The sequence below is a fragment of the Trachemys scripta genome, chromosome 1 (assembly GCF_013100865.1).
Source record: "Trachemys scripta elegans isolate TJP31775 chromosome 1, CAS_Tse_1.0, whole genome shotgun sequence".
Classification (NCBI taxonomy): domain Eukaryota; kingdom Metazoa; phylum Chordata; order Testudines; family Emydidae; genus Trachemys; species Trachemys scripta.
In genome coordinates, this window is record NC_048298.1 from 226,500,955 (window position 1) to 226,520,457 (window position 19,503).

The following is a 19,503-nucleotide window of genomic DNA, read 5'->3' on the forward strand; positions in this document are numbered from 1 at the left end:
CCACGTGCCGCCCCAAGCGCAAGCTTGGTGAGCTGGTGTTTGGAGCCGGCCCTGTACCTAGGGCTCTGGCAGCAGGGCTCCCCTGCCTCTACCGCCCCGGGCCCTTTAAATAGCCCCGGGAGCCCTGGGGTTTGTGAAAAATGTTCACCTTCACCCACAGGAGATGTGGTGTTTTTATCTTTTTCCTGTTTTAGTTCATTTGAGAGCATAGTGATTGTCTGGTTTCACACACACCGTTATTCTGCCTCTACTGCCCTGGGCCCTTTAAATAGCCCCCAGAGCTCTGGGGTAGTGGTGGCGGGGCTCCGGCGGCTATTTAAAGGGCCTAGGGCAGTAGAGGCATTGGGAGGCCCAGCCCTTTAAATAACCCCCGGAGTCCCGCCACTTCTCCAGGGCTCCAGCAGTGGGGCTCTGGTGACAATTTAAAGGGCCTGGGGCTCCAGCCGCTGTTGGGAGCCCCAGGCCCTTTAAATTGCGACCTGGGGAAGCCGGGCCACCCTGGTACAGCTCACTGGCTCTTGCCAGTACGCCATACCGGGGCATATTGGCTTACTTTCACCTCTGCTATTTTGTACATATTGGAGATGATCTAATTGAACCGAAGCTTGGGGTGGGAAAATGTTTCTGTAGAGTTTTAGTGAAGGCAAAATTGAACTAATATATTTTATTTTTAAATATGTAGCATGTTTGGGCAAAAAGGGTGTTTGAAGGTGGCTCTGCATATTGAAACTTAATTTGCCAGTTGTATTACTTCCAGGGTCCAGATGGCTCTAGTTATGATTAAACTGAACCGTTGGTAGATAAATTTAGTAGTTTGGAACTTGCATATGTAATATTGTGGTGGATGAGGGGAAATGTGAAATGTACTTCATGTAAGTATGGTATTTTCAGCTGAATGTCTCAATAGATGAAATTATATAGAAAAAAATATGGAATAGCACTTAAAATGCTTTCAAGTAGGACAAGCTCTTCTGAGGGAATTTTGGGGATTAAATACTCCAGAACTAGGTACAGTATTTGTCATGTAGATGAGATATGCTGGCACCCTGAAAGAACCATAGAATGTACTGGATATATTCTACCTGTAAGGATCTCTAAAGTGCCCATCAGTGCTGCTGAGCAGTTAAACATGCACATATATTATGGACTGTAGTTCTGGATTTCTAGTACTAAGTAAGTCCTATTGCCTGTGTAGAATTATAACAGTTTGTTATTAATTCCAGAATTTAATCACTCTTTTTTTGGGGGGGGGTGCAGCAGAGTTCTCCTATGTATAATCTAAAGATAAACAGAGGGCTATAAAAAAGAAGGAGCTTGACAGTGGTTGACCTAAACTTCTGTTACATAACCAACTCTGCATCCATCATTTTAATAAGAAATAGGAATTTAAATGAAATATCTAAAAAGAGCCACATTCTAATTTAAATGGGATAACATTTTTGTATGTCTAATCTTTATGCATCTAAGCTGCTTACAGTAAGTCTTGTTTAATCAGGCTAATATTAATTTTAAAAATGCTACACACTGACATGACTGTAAATTTAAAGTACTACAGAAAAATTAAATACATACTCATGAGTCTCATATTTTGTCACTGAGAGTTTTGAAAAGTGCCTGGTGTGCTTTATATGTGTGTGGTTGTGGGTGTGTTAACCAGTTATGTATTATTATGATAAAAGAACATGGTCTTATTTTCAGCTGAATCACTACTTGTGAGCTTGTCTTATGGAAAAGTTATATGGTTAGTTCTTTTTCCAGGTAATGGGCTTTGGATTGTACCTGATGGATGGAAGTGTCAGTAATATCTATAAATTGGATGCAAAGAAAAGAATAAACTTGACCAAGATAGACAAGTTCTTTAAGGTTGGTTAAGAGAGTAATGTTTTAATTAGAATTTTTAAAATATTATATTTTAATGGTGATTTTTCTCCCATTTTAAAATACATAGTATTATACTTCAACCAAATAATGTGATACTTTTTCATGAGTGGATACTCTCAATTGTTCAAATTTGTACATAGTTTAGTTGGATGACAAAAACAATCTTTAACAAAATAACACTGTTAACTAAGCCAGATAATTTTGAACTTGAAGAGTGATTTGTTAGGATAACCAAATAAAATTTAAAAACACTTAAAAAATTTGCATTTAATAACTTACTTCATCTTTTTTTTCCCCTTGAGTACAGCAGCTGCAAGTGGTCCCGCTGTTTGGTGATATGCAGATTGAACTGGCAAGATACATTAAGACTAGCGCCCACTACGAGGAAAACAAATCCAGGTAGGAATGCAACACAATACTGGGGAGAGAGGCAGATCCTTGTGGTGCATAAGGCTAGTGTTTTTTCATTGCTGTTGTTTAATTTGGCATGTTTGGTAATAGTAGTATGCCCTTTGTCCTTTTCTGAGGTTATACCATTATGAAATTTTCTACTCAGGAACACGCAGTAACTGGCAGGCTTTATAGTTAAACATGGGCAAAGCAAAGACCTTTTCTTAAGGTAGTTGAGTGAGGGATAGATCTTGACCTGTTGGTATTGTTTGGGCTCAGAAAGACAGCCCATCTCTAAAACTTCTAGGACAGAGAGAGGGAATCCGTGACTCAAGGCCTAAAAAAAAGAGAAGGAAGATGTAAAAGCTGAAAACAGTGGCTTGGTCGTATCACTTATGTGATATCAATTTGTGATGTCTCTAAGGTGAGGATTTATTTTTTCTCATGTTCTTAAATAGATGGACGTGCACCTCTTCCAGCAGCAGTCCCCAGTACAACATCTGTGAGCAAATGATCCAGATCAGAGAAGACCATATGCGCTTCATTTCGGAACTGGCTCGTTACAGCAACAGTGAGGTGAGTTAATGCTGTCTGTGCCAATTGCACTTGAGTAATGAACGTTGCTATAATTAGAAGCATGAGATGTAAGTAAACCTCAGACTATGTTAAAATGACCTTATTTAAACACTTAGATCTCCTAATGATGTTTTTGCACAAGCTTATAAGAGTGAACTAAGTTTGTGTTAGCCTTAATTCTGTATTTGCAGACTTCATCACACTTCTCGCATGCCAGTACATTCCAGAACAGGTGGGGTATTTTCTTTGGAATTGCATGTCAAACTCATAGACTAAGAGCATATACATAGCTTTATGAATAAAAACAGAGGTTAGGAGTGCATTCTTCAAAACAGGCACATCTTCCTCATACCATATGAGGGCTGTCTTCTTGACTTAGTCCGCTGTAATGTTTTGGTGATAAAGGATATAAGTACTTTATCTCTAGAATTTGTGAATTTTTAAGTAAGTAAATATGTGGGCTGAAAAGGCAGTAATTGTTGTATTGAATGCAAGGTCTAGTGCATATTAACCAGCACAATCTTTTATTTCCAATAAAAAATGTTTTTTTAGTGCCACACACAGCGCATTTAATACTTGTGTTTACTTTATTTTGTTCTAGGTAGTGACTGGGTCTGGCCGTCAGGAAGCTCAGAAAACAGATGCAGAGTATCGAAAACTCTTTGATCTCTCTCTCCAGGGACTACAGCTCCTATCTCAGTGGAGTGCACATGTTATGGAAGTGGTATGTTACCTGGGAAGCAAAACCAGAAAAGGAGGAAGTTTAGGGAGATGAGACAACTAGATAGTGAGGCTGGGTAGTTTTTGCTTTGATGAAAAATATTTATATGCTCTATCACCATTTGTTTAGTGGCACTTCTATTTTCAACCAGGGAAGAAGACAAAATGTTTTTTTTCTTGAGATAGTGGCAGTACAACTGTATTAATCAGCTGGCCAAGATGCAATATCTCTCACATCCTCTTTCAGTAGGCTGAACTTATTAAATTTAAGATGTAGTGATCCCCTTTAAGCCAGAGCTAGCTATTTTTATTCCCCTTTTGAACATATGTTTTGCGGTTTTAAAGCTTCCTTTATTTTGCTACAATACAACTTTAAATGATCTTTCATAGACTGTATCCCAACACACTTCCCAAAGTGAAAAAGACAGCAGATGATATGTGGTATAAATAACAGAAAGCAGTTGTATTTTGACATTTTCTGGTGAATAAATTAAAACATTTAGGGCCTCATCCAAAAGTGACGAAAGTAAATGGAAAGATTCCTATTGGCTTCAGATCAAGCCTTTAGTCATAAGGCTGGTGAACACAGAGGAAAAACATGACAGAGAGCAAGAGAGGGAAATATGAGAGGGGAGGTATAGGAAAGCTCTAATGATCTATTTTTATTTAAACAACTAATCTTGCTGAGAGTAGATGCCAGTGGGGAAAGTGATTAAAAATCTGCAACTTTGACTTAAATGTAAACAAGATATTTGTAATGGCAATAATTGAAAGAGAGGATGCTAAAGTACTCTTTTTTTTTTTTTTTATTATTATTTTTTTTAAATGTCCCTGGCTCTCACACACTAACACTGCGTATCCTATCTGTACCATGGTCTAACCAAGACAACCTATCCCAAGAGCTTAGACAGTCTGCAGGTGGTGGTAGGTGGAACATGTGCTTCTGCCTACTTCTGTCCAGTACTGGCAGTCAAGCTGGGCGAAATTTTTCAGTCAAATAGTTTATTAGCTGAAAAATGCAGATTCGAGGAGACTAAAGCTATTCATGAATTAGGGTTGAATTTGGCCAATCGTTTCAGCCGAATAAAAAAACAAAATTTCAAAAAAGTTGAAATGAAAGGTTTCAGTTTTTGTTTCAAAATGACATGTTGTTTTAAAATGTACCTAGATTTGTCAAAAGGTAAAGAACAAAACAAAAAACCTAAAAAATTTCATTTTGGGTTGAATGAAATGTTTTGTTCCATCCGAAATAATTTGTTTTTCATTTTTGATCACCAAACCAAAAAATCAACTGTTAGCTCAGCTCTAATTGGCGGTGCAAGGCCAATGGCCTGCTGTATGTAGTGCTTCTATGAATGGTACTATGATAAACACATCCTTGGTTCCTAACCACCTTTTGAAAATTAGGACAGATACATAGGAAGAAATGACACGATTTAATGTATACAAAATCTATCCACCCCTTTCTGTTGTGAAAACTTTTAGTTCATGCTTTGATGATCTCCCACTTAGACTACAGCAACCCCTTTTTCTCTGTCCTCCAAAATCCCTCTTGCTTTCCTAGTTTCTGTCTTTACAAATTGCTGCTTCCAAATCATCTCTCTCTCCTGCACGACAACTATGTGATCTCTCTGCTACGGGATTCTTTTCTGGCTCTGCATTGTCTTCTGGATCAAATTCACACTTTCTATTCGGGTTCTATGCAGCTCTGCTCCTGCCCATATCTTGTCACTGGTTGCTCACTGCTCTTCTGTCTGGTTATGTCCCGTGCTGTGCTTTTCTGATTTCTCAACTCCTTATTTCTTACTTGTGCAAGCACTTCAGTAACTCCTCCCATAGTCCTGTCAGTCCCTTCTCTCATACCTCACCCCCCACCCTCTCCAATGCCGAGAATTTCTTTCTGAGCCTGTATACAATCTATCCTGCCGCTCCCTTTTCAAATCCCTCCCCAAATCTTTACCCACATTCTCAACCCCCAACCCTTATTATGTAAATAGAGTACAAATAAGTAAAAAAGTCCCTAACAGGCATATTGTGCCATCTTAACACCACAAACTAGTTTTTACGTGTTCCATCCCCTTGCCTACTGTTTTCTCCTGGGATCCTCTTTGTTGTACTCAACTTAAATTGCAAGACAAGAATTGTTTCTCTTTACTTGCTGTGAAAAATTTTAATGTGACTCCATGGCACTTAATATGGGGCTGGAATGAGCCCACCGGGCTGGGAGTGATTCAAAACAAATTTCTTAGAAAGATTTTTGTTGTCTCCCAAATAATACCCCAGCTGTTCTGAGACAGGTATAAACTCTGTTCTGTCCAAAGTGCAGTATAGCAATATTAATATTCAGCTTTTTAGTCAAAGTATGCCCCCACAGTGTTTGCCAAAGTTATGCATAGAGGAACAGCTCACTAGGTCTTTTTCATGTACATTTCGTCGGTTAGTATATATTCAAAACTCTCTGCATTCTCTAGGTTTCTCAGAATCAGAAATTATTAGATTTAAGTTTAAAAATGTGAAACCCACAATCAAGTTGAGAATAGAAGATATTAATAAGCAAATGGATATGGCAATTGCTTCTCTTTCAAATATCACCTGGATTACCTCCCTGTTAAAAAGACTCATGGGTTTGCCAGATATTTAGATGGTTTATGTAAATAGCATGATAAGGACGGCCTTTACACCTTTCCCTTTTAAATCCAAGCAAATGGCTTACTTAGACAGCCGATATACTGGCACTGAGAAATGTAACCAACGCTGTCCCTGCAATTTAGGGTAGCTGGAAGACCTACTCCATGATCTGTTACATTGTAATCTGTATTGTCACTTGAGGTCAAAATGGCTTTCAGTGTTTTTGTCCTGGATGTCTTTTTCTATGACCTCTCAGGAAATAGAATGTTTCTTAGGAACTGACAATGTACCTATGATCCAAGTGTTTGTTCTGTTTGCATGGGCAGCCACTCAAATAAGGAGAAGGCAAGTGGCATGGTGATTACGTATGGTTTGATGGTATCTGGCTTTAAAAAAAAATCTTTAAAATGTATTCTAACATTTTATAATTTTAGGTTTAGTTTTAAGTTTTATTGTAATATTTTTGGTTTTTGTGCGTTGGCCTAAGGCTAAGTTTCTATTAATAAACTTTGCTTTGGCACTTGGTATTTTAACCCATAATAATGTCTGATACAGCACTATAAATCTGTCTACCACTCAAGTTGTGGTAGGTGTCACAACTCAGTTCTTGTTGCTAAAATTAAAGTTGTGGAAAACTGGATTAGTAAGTAACTAGAATTTTCCAGTTAACATAATTAATTTATATGATCAATTCCTGCTAAAAATCAGTACTGGAACATCTTGCACTATGTTAGTATGATATTTTGATCTTGGTACCTGAATAGGACACATTTCTCTTGAAATATTGAATTTTCAGAGTCACAGACAAAATCAATCTCTCTCTTTTTTTCTTTTCTTTTTTTTTTTTTTAAGTCCTAACAGAAATCAGCAAGTCTATTTGGCTTCAAACTGTCTTTAAAATCTTAACAGTCACTCCTTTCAAAATCTTCTCTTTACATTTGTTTTTGCATATGAGGTGTCTTTCTCAGTTCTCTGTAGGTGAAATGAAGACAGGTTTTTACTTACGTTAATCTTCATTAAAACGTTAGATCACATCACATGCTGAGAATGTCTTGTATTCTTTGAATTAATGTAGTGTAGAGATATATGTCCGATAGATCTTTTAGAAAGTAGTGAATATGGCAAGTGATTTCTGTCAGGAGTTTTAGAACTTATAGTACTGTTCTAAAAACGTGCAGTATCATATTATCAACTATTACTAAGAATGAAGGAATGTCTTATTAGAATAAAACCTGCATTACAGGTAGGGTGTCCTGTGGTCTTTTTGTGTTATTTCTCAATCTTTTCTTTTCTTCCATATATCTTTCTTCACCTACCTGTGTGAATTTCAGTATTCATGGAAACTAGTGCATCCAACTGACAAATACTCCAATAAAGATTGCCCTGATAATGCAGAAGAGTATGAAAGAGCAACACGATACAATTATACCAGTGAAGAGAAGTTTGCCTTGGTTGAGGTAAAAGAAACTTTCCCCCTTTATAGAAATTTGGGCTTTTTCATTCTTCCCTCTTCCCTTTATTTATATATATTTAAAATATATATATATATTTTCTCCCTACAGGTTATTGCCATGATCAAAGGTCTTCAGGTGCTGATGGGGAGAATGGAAAGTGTCTTTAACCATGCCATACGTCATACCATTTATGCTGCTCTTCAGGACTTCTCCCAGGTTACACTGAGAGAACCATTAAGGCAGGCCATAAAGAAGAAGAAAAACGTAATTCAGAGGTAGTGTTAACATTTTCACACAACGTCCTATATTCCTTCTCCCATATTTTACTAGTTAAATATTGTCTAATGCTAACATTCATATTTCAAAGGCAACCACCACCATTGCTCATAGTTTGAATGTCAAAAATTAGCTTTGCTGACTACATATTAGTCTAAAACAACCTGCTCAGTGCTGATTACTTTAAGATAAGAGAACTAGAATGGGTAACAACATGTAATCTTTAAACCTTTTAATTCTACCATTGCAATTAATGGTATGTGTTGTCTTGCTTTTTATTTTAAAGAGAAACTGGAGGCAACTTTCTGATGACTCCAGTACTACTACTACTTGTTCTTCTATATTGCTCGTCCATCTTCTCTGTCTCTTCATCCCAACCCTCACCACCACAAAAAAAGAAAAAAGCCTCTTGTTGTTGTCTTTCCCCTCAACTTTTCCTGCTCTCTTCACCTCCCACTACTCAATCTTCTATATTGTGGTCAGTGCCATCCTTGACCTTGTTTTTGTCTCTCCAGCTGTTGCCTTTCCTCATGACATGTTGTACCTTTTTGATTTACTCCCACCCATTGCTGGGTGCCTTGCAAGATCCTTGTGGGTGAAGATCCTTGACTGGTCATGCTACTGCTAAACTCCACCTCCACAAAAATACCATCCCAAACAAATGAAGGAAATGTTCAGATTATTCCAGATTTTAAGATTTGCAAGTAGATTCTTAGACTGTTTTTTTCTGGTGACTTTCATATTCCTTATGTAAATCTGTTGTAGTCTGAGGTTTTCTGGGTGTGGAAACAGAAAAGTGTTTCTTGAGCCATTAAAGTAACATTTTTCAGAAATGTTTGAATGTGGGAGGTGGAGTTCACTTGATCACTCAGTACACTATGAGCAATGCTTAGATGGTTTTTGAGAAGTACGCATATTCCAATTCAATACTTAGAATTATAACTGAAGAGCATCATCATAATGGATGACCACAGCCACACCTATGCAAACCTTTAAGAGATTATTTTATCAGAATCCTTCTTAGAATTTTAAAAAGTATTACGCATTACCAAAATATTTTATAAGCAGAAGCTTTCTTCTTTATTATCGGTGTTCTTCAGGTCTGATTCATTTGATGGTAAATTCTAATGTTCTATTGAATTTGTATCTGTGCCAGTGAATTCTGATGGTGTACAACCCAAGGTCAATAATATACGTGTATATTTTGCTAAAGGTATCTATCAGTGATGGAAAAAACAAATGCTGTCAAAGTATGACTCGAAAATATAAGTTTGACTGATAAAATACCGCCCCTCTAGAAAGTTTGCTTCAACATGCTTGTGGCTCTGAAATAAGCATTTATATTTGTTTGGGTGCTAAAGCATTTTGAATTGTGTCTAGTGTTCTTCAGGCCATCAGAAAGACAGTTTGTGACTGGGAAGCAGGACATGAACCATTTAATGACCCAGCACTAAGAGGAGAGAAAGACCCCAAAAGTGGTTTTGACATCAAAGTTCCGAGGCGAGCAGTGGGACCCTCCAGTACCCAGGTATTTCCTGTTCTTCCTGTATGATAGCCATAGTATTAGCATCACTGATTGACATAGAAATCTCTTCAGCACTGAGCCCTGTTAAAAGCTGGAGTGGATTTAGATTACTCCCAAGTTATACTTAAAAAATATATACATTTAAAGTATAAATCCACTCTAAATTTGGATTAGTCAAAATTCTCTATCTGGGAAGCTTTCACTTTCATTTTGTACCCTAATGTATTCTTTTCCTAACCGCTCCACTTCCATACTTTTGATCTTGTTCCAAGGGAATGCCCACATTTTAAAGCCATGCCTTTTTAAATGTTCAAACTTCTTCTATTTTTGAAATGACTGGATCCTTTCCTGGCTGGCTCCTCCTTCCAGACTAAATTGCCCTTGTTGTTTCCTTAACTGTATAGGTCCTTCCTATCTTTTATACTTGCGTACTTGAACTTGGTCCTGGTGGATATTTCTGCTGACCCCACCTCTCTTTCCACCACTGTGTCTTAAATCCGTAATGTCTTGTGCTTTTGCCATGGTGGTCCATAGAGTGCAGAATTCCACCTTGAAATCCATCTAATCTTCTCTCTTGCTACTGTTAAACAGCATAATTTTTTCAAAGATGTTCTTTATAATAACCACTGTTACCCCATATTGAGAAGCTTGCCCCTTCTCCGTTTTCTAGGTGGGATCTCTCTTTATCTTTGTTGTTTGCTGTTTTGAGGGAAGTTTGTATAGTAGTGCGTTTATGATTGATAAATTACTGCAGAGTGCTCTGAGCACACTGGGACATGAAAATGAGTGGAATTATGGTATATCAATGAAATACAGTGATTCCTAAAATCTTGGGGTGGGGTTGGGGAAGAGCCTGTTTAGGCAGTGCTTTTATATTAATCATGGGTGACTGAGTTATGTTTCAAAAATGGTCTGGAAAAATGTTTAAATAGCTAATGAAATTTTTGTTTAAGTAAATGGAATCAGTACAATGCTTTATTCTAATAATTTTTTTTTTTTTTTTAAATCACCACCAATGTTTTTTCTTACTCTTGGTATGTTTAGGGGGCTTTCTTTCACTGGTTGTTGCAAGCTCATTAAAATACACTGTTCTGTCTGCTGTCTGTTCTTGGATATAAATACCTGTTTATCTTTGCTGAGGCGGGGAAACAAATTACAGCAATTCCTTGGATTGCAGTTCTGTCAATTTTATGTAATTTAAAAATAATAATTCACTGGATTTACTGCACTTAGAAATCTTTGTGAAAAAAACGAGAAGCAGCTAGTCTCTTATGACCAGATTCAGCTCTCATTGAAGTCAGTGGGAGCCTTTCCATTGACTTAAATGAGCATTGTCTTGGACCCTCACAGAATAATGAGGCCAAATGAAGAAACTTGCCTACTTTAGAAGTGGATGTTTCCCTCTGCATGCTTACTGTATTGTTTTTCATCCCTTAACACACTAACACACACTTTTTCTGCTTCTGTTTCCCCTTCCTTATTTACCCATGTGTTATATTAACTGTTTCTCACCCCCCTGCCTCTCCTTGTCTGTTGGTTTTTAGCTCTACATGGTTCGCACTATGACAGAGTCCTTAAACTCTGCTGAGCTGTTGAAGCAGCTCAAGTCTCTTGGAATGGAAAAGCTATTGCATGTGATAAACAAGTTTCTGAGGCAGTCCTACATCTATCCGCCTCTTTTAAACTTTGGTGGTAAGATATTACTTATTATTTTTATTTGTAGCAAGTGAACTGTTCCACTGCAAATTATATATTGCTTTATATTAATGCAGACTCCCTTTACATGGAAGGCTTTCTGGCTAGGTATTTATATTGGCATTAACTTTTGGTTGGAGCAGTTATCTTTTTCCCAAAGGAGAAAGGCATGGCTCTTGCCGAAATTTTACTAGGTTTCAGTTTGAAGTGGAGCAGTCACTTTCTTGATAGTATTTCTCAGTGTTGCTCAACTAATGTACCATGTGTATTTTCCTTTTTTCCTTTCCACCACAAATGTTTCCTTTAATGATACAGCTTTACATGGTGAGAACTATGTTAGAGTCTCTCATTGCTGACAAAAGTGGTTCCAAGAAAACCTTGAGAAGTAGCCTTGAGGGGCCCACCATATTGGACATAGAAAAATTTCATCGCGAGTCTTTCTTCTACACTCATTTGATAAATTTCAGTGGTAAGATACGTAGATGATCAGTGTCCAGCTTAGCATGTCCTAACACCTTTAACGTGGAAAATGTTTCCGATTACCTAAGCCAGTTAGATCTGGTTTGTTTATCTAAAACATTGGCCAGTCAGAACTTTTTGAAATACAAAAGAAAGATTCATCTAAATGTTGTGGTTTTTTTCCCCTTTTATGCATTTGTTTTAATAGGCTGTATTTTTTTTTATTGTTATCTTATATTTTTATATAATAAAGACACAACATCAAACCTGTTTAAATAGCAAAAATTTAAGAATTTTATTTTTTTAGAAGACACACCGAGTCCCCAGTAGTGGTAAATTTGGTATTGATTAGCTACCCCTCTGTATTTTGTCAGTTGTAATCGGAAACATGTTATCCTAATGGATTCACCTACTGACATTGAATGTATCTAGTCTTCGTCATCACCATGTTGTGTTGTCTTTCATCTTTTTATTTTTCTGGAACCCTTAGCTCTCAAAAGAGAGGTGCCTGTTAGTTCCAGTACTAACGCTTTCCATAAACAGCACTGTGTTCGTTAGAAAATGTTAAAGTAAAAAGTTCATGCTTGTTTTGGTTCTCTAGCAATCTGAAAACATTGCCTGTGGTGTGTCTGTTACCTGGAGAGACTAAAGGAATCTCTCATCATCTCAGAATTATCTTCCCTTATTCCAGACTCTCCCTCAAGAGTTCAGATAATTCCCTGCCCTTCTAATCTGCAAGGATCATGTGTGGCCAGTCAATTCTACTGCTTAATCGGACAGATGGAATAAAAATGATGGCCACAAGATGCTCCAGCCTTCCTTCTCCCCAAGCTACTTCTTGAGCTGAGAGCATTGATTTTACAGCACTTTGAGCCCCTGCTGGAGAATTAAACTTGGCTCTCCTCCAGGGTGGTATAATATACTTTTGCCACTAAACCAGTGGGCTGGCCCACTTTGGCAATATTTTCTGTAATGAAACACTTGAGCTTTTGTGTGAGTTCATAACTATTTTAAAAACCTCACAGGTTTTACATTTGAATTTGATTTACATGTAGCTCTAGTGACTCACCTGCTTTGTAGTTTCACATTTACCATCATAATCACATTTTTTTGTTTTGTTCTTAACATGTTTCTCATATGAGAAGAATAATGGCTTATCATTTATTCTGAAAGAAACCTTGCAGCAATGCTGTGACCTGTCCCAGTTGTGGTTCAGAGAGTTCTTCTTAGAACTCACCATGGGTAGAAGAATCCAGTTCCCCATTGAGATGTCTATGCCTTGGATTTTGACTGACCATATTCTGGAGACAAAAGAGGCATCAATGATGGAGTAAGGTCTATGTGTGCTCTTCTTTTGCATCATTTTAAATACCATTGTATTATAAAGTTAGTGCCTTCACTGATGTTAACAAGTTGTTGCTGGGATAGTATTGCAAACGTAATTCTTTAAAGATACTGTTTCCTGGATACTTACTCTTTCATCTCTGCACTCTAGCGTGAGTTCCCCTGACTCTCAACAATTTTGGTTCTTTGAGGCACAGGCAGGCCAGCCTTATTCTGAGAGCAACACCCAGTGCTTCTCTGCCCCCTCTAGAACGTAAAGTTTCCAGGTGAAATCCTAACCCTATCAAAGTTAATGGCAATACTTGTATTGCCTTCAGAGCAGCCAGGATTTAACTCTCACTTCCTTGTTGAATGGAAAGCAAATAGCTCCTCACACTAGAAATGTAACAGACACCTTCAGAAAAAAATGTAATTGAAAATGTACCCTATTCTGAAGTGAATGAGTAGAGGTCAGCCAAATACAGTGTCTTCAGAGAAATAGAACTGCAGGTGAACAATTATTTATTCTCAGTATCCTGAGTGTATGTACAAGGGAAAAGAACATGAGGCTAAATTGTCTTATTTGTTTTCATCTCTTTTTGAGACAAAGCTGATAGCCGTATTTTAATGCTTTTCATTTCTGTGGCTTCCTATTTGCTCCAATTCCCTATGGGGGCCTATAGTGCAATGGCCAGAAAAGTTGATCTTGTGTGGTCTGAAAGGTCTTCCACCCCATACATTTAAATTGTCATGCTTAGTAAAAACAATAGCTTGGGAAATGTTTTGGAGATGTGGGATACCAATGTTACATTCTGAGGTTTGTATGGTAGTGCTCTCTGCTGTCTCCTGCTGCTATCTGCTTAAGTAGCTCAGGAGTGCCAGCGTTCTCTGGAGTCTGTCATGCAGCCTCTGGACTGGATGTTTGGCACTGTTGCCCCAACTGTTCACTCCTTTCTAGAGAATTTATTAGTCAGATTTTTTTGTGGCAGGGTACGTTGCAGGTAATAGACCTGCTTGCCTTCTGTATTTTTAATCTTCTCCGTCTAAACTACAAATGAGGTATAATTTTTTTCAATTATCAAGGATTTTTGTTAATATATTTACAGAGAAGCATTTCACAAACTGTGAATATTTGTTCTTCGAGAACGTGTCAGTGCAGATCCCACTGTAGGCATGCACGGGCCCAAGATCAGAATTTTCTGAGTAGCTGTGCCTTTCAGGGCAGCATCTGCACCCTGTGCCTCCCAGGCCCTCGTTCAAGGGCATAAAGGAATAAAGAGGGGAGTGTCTTCAGTTCTCTCTTACTGTCCACGGAAGTGAGATGGAACCTGGGGAGTGTCCGATCTGCTACTCACTTCAAGCTCTGTTTCTAACCTAGTTTTATGAAAAAAATCCTTCTTCAGCTCTTACCTTGTTAATTTTTTCTTTGGCCATCTCCCTCAAAAGAGAGAACACTCCCGCATAGTCCCCTGTACAGCATGGCAAGTACTTGGCACTAACCACCATGGCAGGTGCCAAACCCTTATGGTTTAATCGCTATCTGTCTGACAAAGAACTCGCCCTGCTGGTCAACCGGCATCGCCAATGCCTTTTCTGTTTTGGGGAAAACCACAAATGAATCATGTGTAAATCCTTCTCACTGAGTGCTCACAAGTCGAGGGATGTGCAGTTAAAACTCCACTGCTTGAGTAATCAGTTTGCATCACCTCAGACCCGGAGGAGACATCCAACTCCAAACAACTCCAGTAAAAACTCCTCTGAGTAGACCTTTGAGCTTATAGACCTGAAGAAGAGCTCTCTGTAAGCTCAAAAGCTTGTCTCTCTCACCAACAGAAATTGGTCCAATCAAAGATATTACCTCACCCACCTTGTCTCTCTAATATCCTGGGACCAACATGGCTACAACTACACTTCATACAATTTTGAATAAGGGATAGTTTGTGAGGTGGCAGCTTTTAGCATGTTTTCATGAGACAGACCAAAAAAAAAAAATTTGCAAGAGTTGGCAGTACAGCTGTCCACCCACCCACAGGAAGTACCCAAGATTCATGGTGAGATCAAATCATTACCAGTATGAGGTCTGCCATTTTGACTCTTCATGGTACCAAGGGTCTTCACAGAACGTGTTGTGAATGTCTGAGGTGATGTGGCATCTACACGTAATTGGACAACTGGCTGATCAGAAGCAGATGAGAGTAGAAGACGTCATCAGGCTGGGACAGTGCTCTCTCTGTATTCACCTGACTGGGTCTCTTAGTGACCTGTAAAAAACCTGACATTTACCTCACTTCAGATGGTAAAGTTCAAAGAAGTCCTAGTTGCCTACAGAGCAGGAAAAGCCTCTACGGAGATTCAAACTCCAGCTCACATCAGAACCAGCACAGTATGAACATGCCTCACAATGCTAGGTCACACGGTGGCATGCATGTACATGACGCCACTTGCCAGACTTCGCCTATGCCCCCTTCAGTTCTGCTCAGGACAGTTTTTTCTCAGGGGAAACACCCGATAGACGAGGAGGTCAGAGTACCTCATCATGTCACTGCTGAACTTGCCTGGTGGTTAGAATCCACAAATGTGAAATGAGGTGTGTGTCTCTTTTTCAGACCCCTCTCTGACAAAGACACTCATTACACGTGTTTTCAGGGACAGGTAGGGGAGTTCACTTGAACCATCTGTAGATCCAACCAACTTGGACCCTAAGTGACATGTGGCTATCTGTGAAGGTCCTAATGCTCAGAGCCATCAGACTAGCCTGCATGGCTTTCCTGCTGGTCCTCCAAAACTCGATAATGTAGAGCTTCAGATAGCACGACAACTATGCACTACACAGACAAGCAAGCAGGTATCCGCTCCTCGCCCTTTGGCCTTGAAGCCATCAACTTCTGCAGTTGGTGCCATCAGAACGGGGTAACTCTGAGAGGCCCTTCGCCTCCTGGGAGCCGGCAACAACTTAGAAGAATTCCTGAGGCAGTCAGTGACCATCCACAAATACTCATTGCACAGATCCCCCATGGAGGTGATATTCCATCAGTGGGGATTCCCCATGGTACATGTGCGCACTGCCAAGAACAGTGCAAAACTTTTATTGTAGAAGATGCCTGAGTCCAGGTTCACTGCTGGATACCTTCCTCCTACTGAAGAACAAAGAGTTGCTGTACAACTTCCCACCCGTTCCCCAGATTTCCAGGGGGATTTCCAAGATCAAAAGAGACACAGCCATGATCAACCTGGTGGCTATGTACTGGCCAAGGCAGTTCTGGCTGACAGATCTTGTGCAGATGTCCATTCAGCCTTTGATACGGCTCCTAGACCATCTGGATCAGATCTTGCAGCATCACAGCCAGATACTCCACACAGACCTGAAGTCACTGAATGTGACGGTGCATGTGTTGCGGATAGGTATTGCTCCTTACCAGTCCAGGAAATCCTGATACAAAGCAGGAAGAATTTACCGGAAAAACTTTTCAAAATGGAAGGGGTTCTTAATATGGGCAGCTCAAAAAAGCCTGGGCACAGTACAGGCCTCTGTACTGAAGATGCTTGATTACCTACTACACCTCAGGCAGGCGGTCTTTGGCTCAGCTCTATTGAAGTCCACCTTGGAGTGATTTCAGCTTGTCAATTGTCTGTACAGTCGTGTTTGGTCTTCTCTTACCCCATGGTATAAAAGAGCTTTAAGGTCTATTACACAGTTATCCAGCAGTCAAAGAACCCCCTCCGGCCTGGGACCTCAATATAGTCCTTCTGAGCGACATGGAGCCTCTCGTTGAGCCTCCCTCAGAATGCTCCTTACACCACTTTACTCTGAAGATGGTCTTCCTAGTTGTTATCACTTTGAGTGAGCTGCAGGCACTATGGCTAACCCCCATCCCCACCCCCAACATTTCAAAGGGAAAATATGTTGCTAAGACCTCACCTGAAACTCATTCTCAGAATCTCATCTGAACCAATCCATCAACTTACCTGTTTTCTTCCCAAAGCCACATTTGTCACTGGGAGAAGAGAAGTTAAACAGACTAGGCGTATCTAGAGCTCCCCTTTTATTACATTGACAGGACCAAACCATTCAAATTGTTGCCCCATCTATTTCTGGCTGTAACAGGATATTCAAAGGCCAACATATATCATCTTAAAGAATATTGGAACAGATAACACAAGGAGATACATTATGTTACCAGCTGGTGGTGTACCTCTCCCACTCGACATCAAGACTCACTTCACGAGAGCTCAGGTGACTTCTGCCTGCTTTAGAAATGGGCCGATATGAGAAACCTGTAAGGCACCAACATAGAGTAACCCACTGACCTTTGTCAAACACTATGTCTTGGACTTGGCAGCTAGAACAAATGCCAAGTTTGGGTGACCAGTACTACAATCTCTGTTTGACTTGTGCAACTGAAACACCTTATTTCCACCGTCTTGAGAGGATACTGCTTGCCAGTCACGTACAGAGGGATTCACGCTGACACATACTTGGAGAAAGAATGGTTACTTCCTCTATAGTAACTGTGGTTCTTCAAGGTGTTATAGTTAGTGTAGATGTTATGACCTGCGCTCTCTTTTAGAAGTCCCTACCCACCATGGGCTTTGAATTTCAAGGGGACTGAGGCAGCACCATGTCAACACTGCCCTTTATGCCTTCGCACTGGAGCACAAGGAGGCCCAGAATACATGCACTGCCCCAACTCTACTATTCAAAAAAATCTGATCTCATGCCCATGAGCCATATGCGCACCTTCAGTGGGATCCAAAGTGACCACAACATCGCAAAGAATCAAATTTGCTGTAGGGTGAGTAACTATTCTTTTTTTCTTTTTCATTTAGGTATGTTCTCTATTCTTTGGATCTTTACAATGATAGCGCTCATTATGCACTTACTAAATTTAAGAAGCAGTTCCTCTACGATGAAATTGAGGCAGAGGTAAATAAACTCATCTATGGAGAAAACGGTTATGTATCCTAGTAGGGAGACGGAGTCTGTTAAAGGTGAAGGAACATTATGCAGCAATATGTATATCTTCAAAGCAGATGGTGATAATATAGAATGAAAGTGGTGAGAATGCCAAAAGAAGAAACAAAGAGAGGAGGATGCAATCTTCCTTGGTGATAAGCTTTGAATAAACACATCTGCATATGTCCAGTTTTGTCATTGTTTAGATTGAAGTAACTGCTCTTCATGGGGAAGTAGAGGAATTTTGTGCTGACTAGCTCTTTTTGATTTGTTTTTGTAGGTAATGACAAGGGAGACTAGGATATGTGCCCCTTTTTATTTCTGTGCAAATACTAATAAATAATGTCTCTACCATTTTCCAGGTAAACTTGTGTTTTGACCAATTCGTCTACAAGTTGGCAGACCAGATATTTGCATACTACAAGATTATGGCAGGAAGGTAGCTATTCTGATAGTAACATCTTTTATATGTGTGTTTTGTTTTTTTGTTTGTTTCAGTTTTCAGCACAAAGGTTAGTAGTGATTGGAAAGCTAACATAGTGAATGCCAGTGAAAATGAGGTAGGATCAAAGGCTAAAAGAGGGAAAGAACAAGTTAAAAATTACTTAGACAAGTTAGATGTCTTCAAGTCACCAAGGCCTGATGAAATACATCCTAGAATATTCAGGGAGCTGACTGAGGAGATATCTGAGCCATTAGTGATTTTCTTCTAAAAGTCTTGGAAGACAGGAGAGATTCCAGAGGACTGGAAAAGGGCAAATTATAGTGCCAATCTATAAAAAGGGAAATCATGTCAAATCAACCTGATAGCTTTCTTTTGAAAGGGTAACAAGCCTTGTGGATGGGGTGAAGCTGTGGATATGGTATATCTTGAGTTTAATAAGGCTCTTGATACTGTTTCACATGACCTCATAAACAAACTAGGGAAATAAAATCTAGATGGAGCTACTACAAAGTGAGTACATAACTGGTTGAAAACCGTTCCCAGAGAGTAGTTAACAGTGGTTCACAGTCAAGCTGGAAGGGCATATCGAGTGGGATCCCACAGGGATAAGTTTTGGGTCCAGCTCTCCTCAATATCTTCACCAATGATTTAGATAATGGCATAGAGAATACACTTATAAAGTTTGTGGACGATACCAAGCTGGGAGGGGTTGCAAGTGCTTTGGAGAATAGGGTTAAAATTCAAAATGATCTGGACAAACTGGAGAAATGGCCTGAAGTAAATAGGGTGAAATTCAATAAGGACAAATGCAAAGTACTCTGCTTAGGAAGGAACAATCAGTTGCACACATACAAAATGGGAAATGACTGCCTAGGAAGGAGTACTGAAGAAAGGGATTTGGGTGTCATAGTGGATCACACACTGTTGACTCATATTTAGTTTAACACTGTTGCAAAAAAAGGCAAACATAATTCTGAGATGTACACCTCTATCCCGATATAACGCGAACCGATATAACACGAATTCGGATATAAGGCAGTAAAGCAGTCCTCCGGGGGGCGGGGCTTTGCGCTCCGGCAGATCAAAGCAAGTTCGATATAACGTGGTTTCACCTATAACGCGGTAAGATTTTTTGGCTCCCGAGGACAGCGTTATATCGGGGTAGAGGTGTACATCT

General features: G+C 39.4%; 1 protein-coding gene across 1 annotated transcript in view; it reads left to right on the forward strand.

Annotated features, from left to right (window-relative positions):
• The window catches only part of CYFIP1 (cytoplasmic FMR1 interacting protein 1), a gene marked incomplete in the record, with an annotated part of 115,525 nt that overhangs the window by 39,852 nt on the left and 56,170 nt on the right, over positions 1 to 19,503 (forward strand). Inside the window, 11 exon segments of the mRNA XM_034757907.1 lie at positions 1,759 to 1,863; positions 2,189 to 2,280; positions 2,730 to 2,847; positions 3,449 to 3,571; positions 7,527 to 7,652; positions 7,758 to 7,924; positions 9,306 to 9,453; positions 11,461 to 11,614; positions 12,778 to 12,934; positions 17,755 to 17,851; positions 18,244 to 18,320. Of these exon segments, the coding sequence (XP_034613798.1) occupies positions 1,759 to 1,863; positions 2,189 to 2,280; positions 2,730 to 2,847; positions 3,449 to 3,571; positions 7,527 to 7,652; positions 7,758 to 7,924; positions 9,306 to 9,453; positions 11,461 to 11,614; positions 12,778 to 12,934; positions 17,755 to 17,851; positions 18,244 to 18,320 (1,364 nt within the window).